Source organism: Triplophysa rosa, linkage group LG5 (assembly GCF_024868665.1).
Source record: "Triplophysa rosa linkage group LG5, Trosa_1v2, whole genome shotgun sequence".
NCBI lineage: Eukaryota > Metazoa > Chordata > Actinopteri > Cypriniformes > Nemacheilidae > Triplophysa > Triplophysa rosa.
This window is the reverse complement of record NC_079894.1, coordinates 19,488,223-19,501,012: the sequence shown is the minus strand read 5'-3', so window position 1 is coordinate 19,501,012 and position 12,790 is coordinate 19,488,223. Positions and strand designations below refer to the sequence as shown.

At 36.9% G+C, this 12,790-nt stretch overlaps 1 protein-coding gene across 5 annotated transcripts in view; it reads left to right on the top strand.

Moving 5' to 3' along the window:
• The window catches only part of uggt1 (UDP-glucose glycoprotein glucosyltransferase 1), a 28,616-nt gene extending 20,395 nt beyond the window's left edge, over positions 1-8,221 (top strand). For 4 of the 5 annotated variants that reach the window (XM_057334265.1, XM_057334264.1, XM_057334266.1 and 1 more), the window contains 8 exons: positions 85-189; positions 637-721; positions 917-1,099; positions 3,497-3,657; positions 3,774-3,888; positions 4,240-4,356; positions 4,490-4,655; positions 5,526-8,221. In XM_057334265.1, coding sequence (XP_057190248.1) covers positions 85-189; positions 637-721; positions 917-1,099; positions 3,497-3,657; positions 3,774-3,888; positions 4,240-4,356; positions 4,490-4,655; positions 5,526-5,551 — 958 coding nt within the window. In that variant the 3' untranslated portion in view covers positions 5,552-8,221. The remainder of the gene's footprint in view (positions 1-84; positions 190-636; positions 722-916; positions 1,100-3,496; positions 3,658-3,773; positions 3,889-4,239; positions 4,357-4,489; positions 4,656-5,525) is intronic. The other variant, XM_057334267.1, reaches the window with a different exon arrangement.
• Positions 8,222-12,790: the final 4,569 nt, after the last annotated feature.

Below are 12,790 nucleotides of genomic sequence, written 5' to 3'. Positions count from 1 at the left end.
GTACAAACCCGCCATCTCTGTTGTCTTTTCATTAATTATTGTAGATTAAATCTAACCCATTTCAATGCTCCTTCACTCTTTCAGAGGGCTTACTGGTGGTTCCAAACCAGACGAAACCAAGCAGGAGAAGGACGATGTCATCAACATATTCTCTGTGGCCTCCGGTCACTTATACGAGAGGTTTCTCAGGTAAACAGCGAATCGTGACGTTTATGCTACATGTAAAATCAAATCTATGACTTTAATCTCATTCTTATGCAGTAGAAATTGCAACAGCTTTGACGTGTAATACAGACAAATACTCTTGTGTATATCCCTTTCCGTGATATTGAAAAACCACCCACAAATCTTCACACATTCATATTACAAAAATCCAATAACTTCATGACCGCCTGGCTTGGGTCACATCTTGGCTTTCTGTGACATTTACCTTTTATATATGTATATGTGTATCTGTTTTTTTTTAGTAGGGAATAACCTTGTTTTCAAATGCTGATCTTTAGACTTGCCGTGTCTTATTAGCAGCAGAGTTTGTGCTTGTGTAATGCAGCTCGGTTTAGAAGGTCACACACATTACTCATCTCCTGTCACCGCAGCCGCAATTTGTTGAGCTCTGACCTCTCTCTGTCTCTGCAGGATAATGATGCTGTCTGTGCTCAAACACACCAAGACACCTGTCAAGTTCTGGTTTCTCAAAAACTACCTGTCTCCAACTTTTAAGGTACCTGTCAGGATTTAAAACGATGATGATGGTGCAGTTGTGTAACGGACCTTCGCCGATAAACTCTCTTCCTATTTAAATGACTTGACAAAAGTTTTACCTTCATTAAATTCCTACGGTACCTTTAGTATCTTTCACATCCTCAAACCTGGTTTGAATCCTTCATTGTTCTTAATACGTGTATGTTTCTTGTAGGAATTCATTCCATACATGGCAGAGAAACATGGCTTCCAGTATGAGCTTGTACAGTATAAATGGCCACGCTGGCTCCACCAGCAGACAGAGAAGCAAAGGATCATCTGGGGATATAAGATCCTGTTTCTGGATGTGCTTTTCCCTTTGGCTGTGGACAAATTCCTCTTCGTAGATGCCGATCAGGTACAGAAGTGTTTTTACTTGACTTTGGTATACAGTCTCATCTCTTTGTAATCTAAATTCAAGTTTCTGGACATGCTGAGTTGTAGTTCGGAGTGGTAAAAACTGGAAGGAGGAAAATTCCGATTTTCCCGTGATACATTGCTGCCACCTTTGGGTTAGAAGTTAAATACAGTTTCATAAAGGAATAGTTCACCCAAAAATAATATACTGCCATTATTTGTGCACCACCATGTGCACCCCCTTTTTTGCTTTATTTCTTTATTTCTAACGTATTCATTAAAATGTAAAAGGAGTAATGTTTCAGAATAACGCTGTCTGGGTTATTGAGCTCCAAAATGACGTAAAAGAAACTATTTCATAAAACTTAAACACTATATTTCATGTTCTGAAGTTTTTATGTTGCGGTAATGGATGAAGCTTTTATTACGGTAGTCGGCATTATGACGGTGATTACAAAAATAGGTCGAAAACGTCAGCAAACTTCAGTGTTATAGTGTCAACAACAAGTTTAATAACTTTTTCAAATATCAACCAATAATAAGAAATAAATGGAAAGTAAAGCTTACTGATAATTTGTCAGGTGTTTAATGAAATATGATTCCATACTAGATTTTAGTAAAGGAGGAACACATGTAATCGTGATGGTTAAGCTAAAGATGCCCACTTTACTTGTACTCACTTTTGCTGTACAATAGTGTATTCAACATTAGGGCTGTCACGATTATGAAATTTGGCTGACGATTAATTGTCTAATAAATCATTGCGATTATGACGATTAATTGTCGGTTTTAGAGCTTTGACTTTTAATTCTCATACATTTTTTATTCAGCTTTGAAACGACCATATTGTGTGAACATACTGTCTGAATATAAAAAATATGTTTTTTTTCTTGGAAATACATAGGAAAAAATTGGGTCATCATACTTAAGGTTTAGGCTTTTACCTGTCAATAATACAACCGCCAAATTCTTGTAAATTAACTAAATTGATGAGGAGTGAATTGAAGCCACCATTAAAATGCTATCAGTCATAAAAAAGCTTCTAGTCTGTTTTTTCTCACTTGCAAGACTACAATAAAAGTTTACTTCTGTGTTAATGAGATTTTGGTAGACTGGTTTTCACACTGAAATAATATTAAATTGTGCTGCAGGTTATTTTTATGGTATATGCTTTAGTTTTTTTTAGTTTTAGTGATTGTGTTGTGGTGGCACATTTTACAAGTATTACCATGCTTTAGTTACAATATATACAATAAAATATGCAATTTGCAGATGCACTACAGCTCCCCCTAGTGTCTTCTGTAGAGATGTGCAATAATTGCGATGATCTGAAACCATCGCTATGAGGTCAAACAATCGCGATGAGACGATTATTTAATAATCGTGACAGCCCTATTCAACATACATAGTCAAATACAAATGTAACATAATATTCATGGCTTGACATTTAAATGGTCATTTTACTGACACGTCACTATACATTATTACCTGTCAGTGTCAGTACAACAACTGTGCTAATTCGTGTTTTTTTCCCCGGATAGCAAGCAGTAGGATAGCTATAGTTTTAAAGACATTGAGAATCAGCACTCTGTGGCAAGATACGATAGTGTTGAGTTCCATCTTCAACTTGAAATCAAAATAATTGTTCTGCCACACTGCCATTATTAACTACATAACTTGCTATTAGCGGATTACTGTATTTTATTTGTTAAATTACGAGATGCAAACTTGAACATAGCTAGCGGACCAAGCTAGCTCTTCAACTGTCAGGAATGCAAATGGCAATAATCCATGAAATTTTGACATTTTAGTTCGGCAACTTGTTTTTATAGTATTCAGAAACACGTAAATATGAGAAGTGGCGTGACATAACTCATATTTAACCTTAGGTCGGACTCGGCAGCGCTCTGACGGGATATAGCTAGGGCCGGAAGTGGCGCAAAATCTCGCCATATAATTACAATAAATGACATTAGCTAACGCCTACACCTACCCCAAGCCTAAACCTAACCTTACAATAATATAAATATATTAATCAACTGTATTCAGCGTGACGTAAATTATGCGGTATTGAAGTGCGCATGCCCAGTGGAGGTAGCTGTATACCTTCTAGTCAAAACCATTTACTTCCGACATAAATACATAAACGCATGCAGTGTTATTTTAACCAGTCAAAGGAAAAAATAAGGGACATTCTTCTTCACGGTGATTTGAAGTGCCCGCGGTAACACTACCGTAGATTTTTACTACCGTGGTGTACCGTATTACCGAACACCGGCACAAGCCTATTCTGAAGCAATGCAATAGTTTGTGACTAAAGTTTTAGAATGGTATTTTTTACCCATAATGATATTTTATCAGATTTATTTCAAGTATGTCGGTGTAATCTGTCATCCAGATAGTTCGCACAGATCTGAAGGAGCTCAGGGACTTTGACCTGGAGGGGGCGCCCTACGGTTACACTCCCTTCTGTGAGAGCCGGACAGAGATGGATGGATACCGTTTCTGGAAGTCAGGCTACTGGGCCAGTCACTTGGCAGGACGTAAATACCACATCAGGTAAGAAGTGGCATTTGGATCCATTGATTTTAAGCTAAACTGGCCATACTTGAAGCAACCCATCAGGTTTTTTCAAAGACAGAGTATTAAAAAAAGCGTGTTTTTGTGCTCCTCAGTGCTTTATATGTGGTGGATCTGAAGAAGTTTAGGAAGATCGCAGCAGGAGACAGATTGAGAGGCCAGTATCAGGGTTTGAGTCAAGACCCAAACAGCCTGTCCAATCTGGACCAGGTGAGGCATTCTTTCTTAATGTTATCACCCGCATCAGACAGCACGAAGGAAAGACGGAGATTATGTTAAAAAATCTGGGACTCAAAATCGAATTCTAACATAGAAATACAGTTTTAGGGGTTTGAAAAATGTGACGACAAGTTATATGAAAAAAGTATTAAGAATTAAGTTGAATGATTTGCATTATTTCTAGCTCACTAATCAAACCAGCTGGCTTGTTTTGTTGTTTTATTTTTCATTTGAAATGAAAAAGGCTGTTGAAAATTGGAAAGGCTGTTAATTGGATTCTGGGATCTCCTCAGGTAATCAGCCATTATGATTTCTTCCGTTAATAATGTTTTGTTCTGTCAGGATCTGCCCAACAACATGATCCACCAGGTGCCGATTAAGTCACTTCCTCAAGAGTGGCTTTGGTGTGAGACCTGGTGTGACGATTCTTCTAAAAAGAAAGCCAAAACTATAGATCTGGTAGGTGTTTTGACACAGTAGTATGACAGAAATGCAGTGTTATAAAGGCTATTGGTCAATTTTCTGTCACACCTTATATAAAGCACTTCAGAACACTTCTTCGTCAGTAATTGCAGTTTTGTAATTTTCTTAGTGCAACAACCCTCAGACGAAAGAGCCAAAGCTGCAGGCTGCTGTGCGTATAGTATCAGAATGGAGCGAATATGACCAGGAGATTAAGAGAATCTACAACCACTTTTTGGAAGAGAAAGAGAGAGTCGGAATAGATAGCAATCAGACAACAGACAGAAAACACACAGGTAAGCTCTCCTGTACCTTGCATGTCACTGGGACTTTTCCAACCAGTTCAGTATGTAGTTGCTTTCGAAAAGCAGCTTGACAATGCTGAAAATAGAAAGGAAAGATTATTGAAGGGTCTCTAAGGTAAAGTTGCAATGCATCAGAACCACCTTAAACATTGCTGTTGTAAGTCAGTGTGACTCTTAGAAAATCAACAACTTTGCTGATTTGACAGTTTGTTTTCATAATGACTCAAGTTTACTGTATAGCGGATTATATATGAATTTCAATGTTGTAATGTTTGGACATATCTAGTCAATGTAATTGAAATAACTAATTTAATGAAAAGTGTGCATTGAGTAATAACTCGATTTTTGCTAAATTGTACATTTAAATGTAACCTTTTTATTACCTTGCAAAAATTGCTGCTTGGTCCAAAGTTATTCTTGGGCTGTAATAAGCATTACTTTAACTACTATTTATACAGTTTAATTACATTCAATTATTGTTATGTGGTGTTTAAATTGTTTCCATTTTTAATGGAATTTTTTAATCATTTTTAAATGATTTTTAATCATTATTTACCCAGTTATTATACATTTTTGCATTTAATGTATAAAAGGGTCTTGTTCATTTCCTATCACATGCAGATAGCTTGGAAATGTTGGCTTGATTTGAATTTCTCATCCCTCTCCCTCTCCCCCTCTCTCCCTCTCCCTCTCCCTCTCCCTCTCCCTCTCCCTCTCCCTCTCCCTCTCCCTCTCCCTCTCCCTCTCCCTCTCCCCCTCTCTCTCTCTCTCTCTCTCTCTCTCTCTCTCTCTCTCTCTCCCTCTCCCTCTCCCTCTCCCTCTCTCGCTCTCTCTCGCTCTCTCTCGCTCTCTCTCTCTCAGGTGGTGACAAGCACACAGAGCTCTGATCTGATGCTGTACATCTGATGAAGAGGGGACTCTGTTTAAAGAGTCGTCTTTTCTTCACTCGTTTTAAATAAGCCTATCCTCCAGGTTGACATTCATGCTGTACTTGACTTGAAGAGAAATAAGGCAAATTCCCTCTTTTGTATCTGAATGGTTGTGGTTTATGTTTGAAGGTGTTGGGTCAGGGTAATGACAGACATAGGGCATATTTTCTCGCACTTTTAATGATTAACCCCAAAACCACTCTAAGCCTGACACATATATGCATTTATAAACAAAAGCAGTTTAAACTTGAAGGCAGGGCCCATAGGGAAAGATTTCATTGAGCGAGCCACAAAAACTGCATGTGCACAATTTTTAATATAAAAAGGTTTGGTAAATGTCTCTCTTAACTGTAATCATGCACTGAAAATGATGATTAAATCATGAAACAGATTTTGTGGAATTTTATGAAATAAAGAAATTTATCATGAATTTTATGCAATTAAACATCAGAAAAATAAGCCCACCAACCAAAATATGTTTTGATGTTCCAGCATTTTACAGCTGAATATGTTTTATTAAACATGTTATGTTAATTAAACAATATGGTTTAATTAAAATTCTACGTTTAAGATTATTAGTATTTATTTGGGGGGCCGCAAAGCGATTCACCCTACACAAAGAGGGCCTTACAACGAAAAAGTTTGAGAACCACTGCTTTAGGATATTCATATAATATTCTTAAAAACAATCTTGCGAGTACATTCTTCAATAATTCTCCTGTAAAATCGTTTGGTTCATCTGCACTGTAAAATAAATTACGGAAAATGTACTGGTAGTTTCCGTTAATGCTAAAATGTAATTCAATGCATTGCAAAATTTTAAATACAGGTAAAACAACTGTAAAAAATAAATACGGAAAATACAGTATATATATATATGCCCTATTTTTACAGATTTATTTTTACAGTGTGGAGTTTATGATGACATGATAAACATTATAATATTGATATTAATAATAATATTAGCATTATACTTCAAAAAGGCACACGAGAGGCTTTTACCATAGAATTTCAAACTGGTAACTTGGTAACACTTTACTGGTACTTTTTTAAAACCAAAAGTTGTAACTGTTAATATTAGTTAAAGCACGATTAACTAAAGTAATCCGTTGGATCAACATTAACTAAAGGCTGGAATACACTATACACGACTTTATAAAATCTGAACGGATGAAAAAACAGACATCACACACTTGCAGACTTTTCGAAAGTTTGCAGAGGAAAATCGGCATAACACACGCTACATAATGAAATCTGCAGACTAGCGCAGACTTTCTGCAACAAGTCCAGACTGAAAATCTGGTCAAAATCTGAGCAAAAGTCTTGTAGTGTATTCCAGCCTTAACATTAACAGAGGTTATTAAATGCTGAAAAACTGTTTTGTTGTTCATTGTTAGTTCTTTTAGGTAAGGCATTTATTATTGTTAACCAATACAACAAATACAATATTGTAAAGTGTTTCCAGTTATTTGGTTTTTAGTAACAGTGGTAAAAGCTAAGCATTTTTTAATCGGCACACAGAAAATGTTAAGTTAAATATGTTTGTTTCAGATATCTCTGGCAGTATTGTCAGTTGTTTTGGCTCTTGGTTATAATAATTTATTAAAGCTTTTTCAGTTCATTAACACAGATCAGTGTAACCCCAAAGGACCAAAAGGAAGAAAATAAAGAGATGCTGGAGGTTATTGCATAATAGTTTTTTTAATCTGAAATGTTGTTTTTAATGTTTGTTTTTTTCTGTCACTGGAATCCCTATACTGTAACTCTTGAAGTGGTTTCCTTTTCTGAATATTTCTGTCGTAATGCTTTGTGGGTTTAAGAATAGGTTGGGTTGACCACTGGTTTCATACAATTAATCATCACATGGGCTGTTTATATAATTACATGCATATTATCTGTATATTGTCAGAGTGAAAATGAAAACAGGGCTTGTAGTGCCTTCGGTTACAGATTTGAGAGGTACATTACATTATCTGGTTATTGTTTATAATTGTTTATATTGTTTATAGGCTACATTGTTCTTAAAGTAAATACAGTCAATGGGTAAAAGGACTGATTTAGTCCTTGCTATGATCCTATGGAATAACTGTAAGAATACGTGTGGGATGACAAAATTTTGTAATAAAAATGTATCAAGTGGTTCATTAAGATTTGGCACTAATAATTGACAATTAATTATTATTGCTTAAAGTAAACTTCTTCCACGAAAAACCCGTATATAATAAAAAAAAACATTGGTTGCGATGCAATAGTCTGCCACACGATGGCACCACAACTTAATACGAGTAGCTAAACCCTTATTCATGTCTTGTTGCAAAAGATTGATGCTGTTTACATTGTCCAGTAAAAATACTCTTTTCTTTAAATATTTGTTTTATATAACTTTTCTAGCTACAAGTTAATAGATGAGGATGTCTTGCACCACTCTCATCAGTACAGTATCACTCAGTACCTCAATTTTTTCAAACATTTTTTCAAACATTTGCAGATCTCAATATCTCTGTGACCTTTCATTTTAGTTTGTCCTTGAAGTTCAGATCTAAATACGATGGTAGTATAATATTTTTACTGGTGTGATTGTGTTAAACAGTGTTAAATGTGTATTGGTGGTTTACAAAAGGCAGGTTGTGGTTGGAATACACATGTGAAAATTGGTACCATAACTAAAATCTAATTTGTCACATCATAAATGAGAGCTTTGTTTTTGTTTCCGTCCAATATTTTGTGGGGCAGGCCTACATTAGTCTACTACGCCACTGGAACAATCCTTTTAAGAAGTGGTATCTTGACCTGGAGAATAAATAGTTAATGTTTCTATTTAGAGAGGAAGGAAAAAAGTTTGTCAATATGAAAGCGGGGCAGTGGAGCCAGAAAGAGGATCATTTACATGTAGATGATAGTTTTAGCCTGGATCCATTCTCTCTCTCTCTCTCTCTCTCTCTCTCTCTCTCTCTCTCTCTCTCTCTCTCTCTCTCTCTCTCTCTCTCTCTCTCGGTTCATAGTTACCATGACAACGCTCATGCCATTTATTTCTGTACATTAGGCGCAGACTGCTAGTCTTCTGCTATAACTGCTTTTTTTCTTCCAGACCTCCTTTTTAGTGGGATGAATTTGCATGTAGATGAGTTTGGACTGTCTGTGTTCCTCTCTCGCTCTCTCTTTTGTGGCTTCTCGTGGTTTTACCTTACCTGTCTGTCTTCCCTCTTTTGTGACCTTCCGACGGTGTATTTTGCATCTCTCTCACTACTGTCTCTCCTCTTTCTCCACTCATGGTGATCTCGCTCCCCTGAGACCCCATGAGAGATTCATATTGGACGAGAGGGAACATGAGAGAGAAATTGGGCATCTCCCTGTTGCTGGGGGAGACTCAATGGGTCCACTTTTGGATCAGAGGGAGGGATGTTGTGTAATTCCCTGTCTCTATCCAGATGGCACAGGTCAGCCTTCCGTTACTCCATGGGCAGATTAAACGGATCGCTGAAAGTTATGACCAATACTCACATCTGCTAAGCCACGTCCAGTCTACAAATGCGGGCATCCCGATGCTATGATCTCTGTAACGGCTGTCGGTCTGGCCGGGCTATCTGTGCGCCGCTGGTACCCGTGCCATCCCTCGCCCAGGCCCAGCAGGAGGCTGGGAGTTTGAGTTACACATTGCCAGCTGGGACTGGTGTAGTTTATCTCATTTGCAGTGGTGAATGCGCGATGCTTATGAGAATTCAGGCTTAGCCTGTTCACCCGTGGACCGTTCTGATGTTTTCAAGCACAAATGGTGAGAGCTTTTTCAAAATCACACTCTGTAATCTGATTGGCTGGTTGTATCCATGGTCTTAGGGTTGGCAAAGTTTGGTCTACACTGTAAAAAATATTACCCGTTTCAACTTAAAAACTTGAGTTCAAAAGCTGCCTTAAATTTATAAGTTAAAGTGACCTGAATTACTAATATGCATTCTGTTAACTTATTTAAAAAATGTTAACATTATTTTTCTAGTTATGATAATGTAAACTTTTAAATGAAATGTGTGAAATTGAAGGCAGTTGGCCAGCACATGTCAGTGTTTTTGTATAAAGCAGCTAAAAGCTTTCAAGGCATTATGTCCACATATTTATTTCTAATAATTATAGCATGGTGTCTAAAAATTTCAAGAGAGCTTTTTGCTGCATTTGGCAGACCCTTTTACACAAAGCAACTTCAGCTGCATTTTAGTAGTATGTGAGTATTTGTTTTTCCTGGGGATTTAACCCATGACCTTTGCGTTGCTAGCGTGCTGCACTGCCACTTGTGCTACAGGCTTTTGACATTGAGGCAATTTGAAATGACTGGAATGTGTATTCCCTTATTGAAAACACATGGAGAATAGTTAAATAGTATGTTATGTAACATTGATTTGGACATGCCTTGAAGTGTTATAACTGTGTACTACAAAGCATGCATCTTCAGACTCAGTGTTCAGAAGTCTGACTTATTTTCCCCATCCGACTTATTAGAAAAATCTAATTCCTGTGTGGTTTAATACTCACGAATTGTTCCCAGACGTCCCACGACACTTTCTATACTTAAAGGGACAGTACACTCAAAAATCTAAATTCTGTCTTCATTTACTCACCCTCCAAATCTGTATAAATGTATTTGTTCCGATGAACACAGAGAAAGATATTTGGAAGAATGCTTGTAACCAAACATTTCTTGGCCACCATTGACTATAGGAAAAATAAAATGGTTGTCAAAAGTGCCCCAGAACTGTTTGATTTCCTACATTCTTCAAAAGATCTTCTTTTGCATTCAACAGAACAAAGACATGTATAAAGAACTTCTTCCTACTATGATAGGAAACTTTTTCTACTTTCTTTGTGTTCACCATAACAAAGAGATTTGGAACAACTTGAGGGGTGAGTAAATGAAGCGCAGAGTTAAAGTTTTTGGGTGAACTGTTCCTTTAAGCGCTAAAATATCCAGCTGAATAATAAACAATAGAAATTGATGGTTCAGATGGTTTCCATTGCAAATACCCCAATGAACCATCAGCTCAGCTGTTTGCCATTAAAACCAGTACAATTATTTAATACTTGAATCATTAAATCCATTAGGAGTTCTGTAATGGTTTGTACAGTATTTTTTTCAGCAGGGTTAGCTACTGTATGTAAAAAAAACAAAAAACGAATGGTTCAATTTGTTTTGTGAGCTGGGTCAACCAGTTAAAAAGAACCATCTCAGAAGAAAGATGAGTTCGTGAGTCAGACATCACTAATCGATGATTGCCTATCATGCTGTGAGCGGTCAGACCCTTCCTACAGCTTCAGCTCCTCATCCACACAGATGCTTGGCCTCTTTGATTCTACCCGGATCTGGTCAGCAGGTGATGGTACACCCTCGCTGCTCTCCTTCATAGCATTTCATGTCATTCTCCACCCACAGTGTGACTCTGTGTTTCCTATTGTCATGCACTTCAGACCTTGTCTGCTTGTCAATTCTCTCAGTAGGTTGAAAGACCCCTGCTGAAAGTGTTTTATTTCTTTGTTTTAAAAAGCTTGAACGTTCAGTGAAGTGGTGTTTTTGTGGAGGGTACTGAGTGAAAAGTCTCTTGGTTTATCATAATACATCAGGACTTTCATTTGAATCAAAGATTTATTTTAAAACTCATCTGAATGTGTTCAAACTCTCAGGTGTAGTTAATGCTGCAGTTATATGATGAGCCATCTGGTGGCACTCTTGCTCTACACACCAATGACAGCGAACTGGTCCAATAGACATGAACATAAACAGCACCACAGGTTTTGTAGTTAGTCGGTCTTGTTATGCTACTTCTCTTTTGAGCTCATGCATTTAGGCGTATGCTTCATTTACATTTTTTTCTAGACATTGACATGCTAAAGTGCGTAAGGATTTCCACATCGTGGAAATTCCACATTTCTCTTAAGGCTATTTATTTAATGACTAGCAACATTTCAAACATTTTGCCTGCCTGTTGGATTGAGAATGTTGGAATTCTCCTACAAGGTTAACGCTGATCAAACTAACTCTAACAACCCAACAATGTGTTACTTTTGGTGCAGTGTAACTAACCCAGAACAGTCTCTTCCGTTTAACATTAGCAGGCTGTCAGCAAAATATCTTTGCTCATACCAAGAGGATTTATAGTAAAGCTATTCATTAGAGCAGGACCATCTTGGAAGTACGTGATGATGTCACATTTGCTCATGGCCCGTCCCCTAAAAGACATGTGAGTAATTATTCTTATGTGCAGATTTGGAAGATGTCTTTTATGAAATTACAGTGTATACATTTTCTGAGTATGTGAATTGTCTGGGAATAAAATCCATAACAGTTGAGGTCCAGGAATGATGTCAAAGATAGCAAACAGAGAAAATGTCAGTTGTATTTCATGCCTTTATGAGCCTTTTATAAAATAAATAAAGACATTTTCTGTTGCCAGATGATGATGTTCTGGTATTTACCAGCAGGGGACAACTGGGCCCCTAGTTGACACTCAGTTAATGTCAGTGTCGGCCAATGAATATATGTGCTCACAGTTGATTGGTCAGACATTAAAGCCTATGAGCTTTCACTTGATTAGCTAAGATTAATAGGTTTTGGTGCCAGAGTTCCAATTATGATAAAGCATTTGCTTTCGGAAGTAAAAACACAGCATGAATGAGCGATGACTTAAGGATCTCACTGCTGATTAACTGACCAGAAATCTATCTTCATCCCTGATTCCAGACCTGCCTAAGAGATGTTTGCACTTAATTGAAAGTTATACGGTATCTGAGTAAAAAGTCTTGCATCATTTGTTTGCAGATGTTACTTGGTTTAATTTTTGATCTAGGCCAGGGGTTTTCAAACTTTATGATGTCAAAGACCCCCAAACAAGATAAACCCTACACTGCAAAAAACAATATTCTTACTAAGTGTTTTTGTCGTGTTTTGTAGTACAAATATCTAAACATTCTTAAATCAAGATGCACTTTCTTGACAAGAAAAGTGACCTAAGATATTTAGTCTCTTTTTAAGGAGAAAAATATAAGAATTAAGTAAGTTTATGATAAAAACAAGCACATTTTTTTGCTTGTTTTTACCATAAACGACTTAATTCTTATATTATTTTTCATAAAACAAGACAGAAATATCTTAGGTCACTTTTCTTATCAAGTAGTTGTGTATTGATTTAAGAAGTTTTAGATATTTTTACAAAAAAA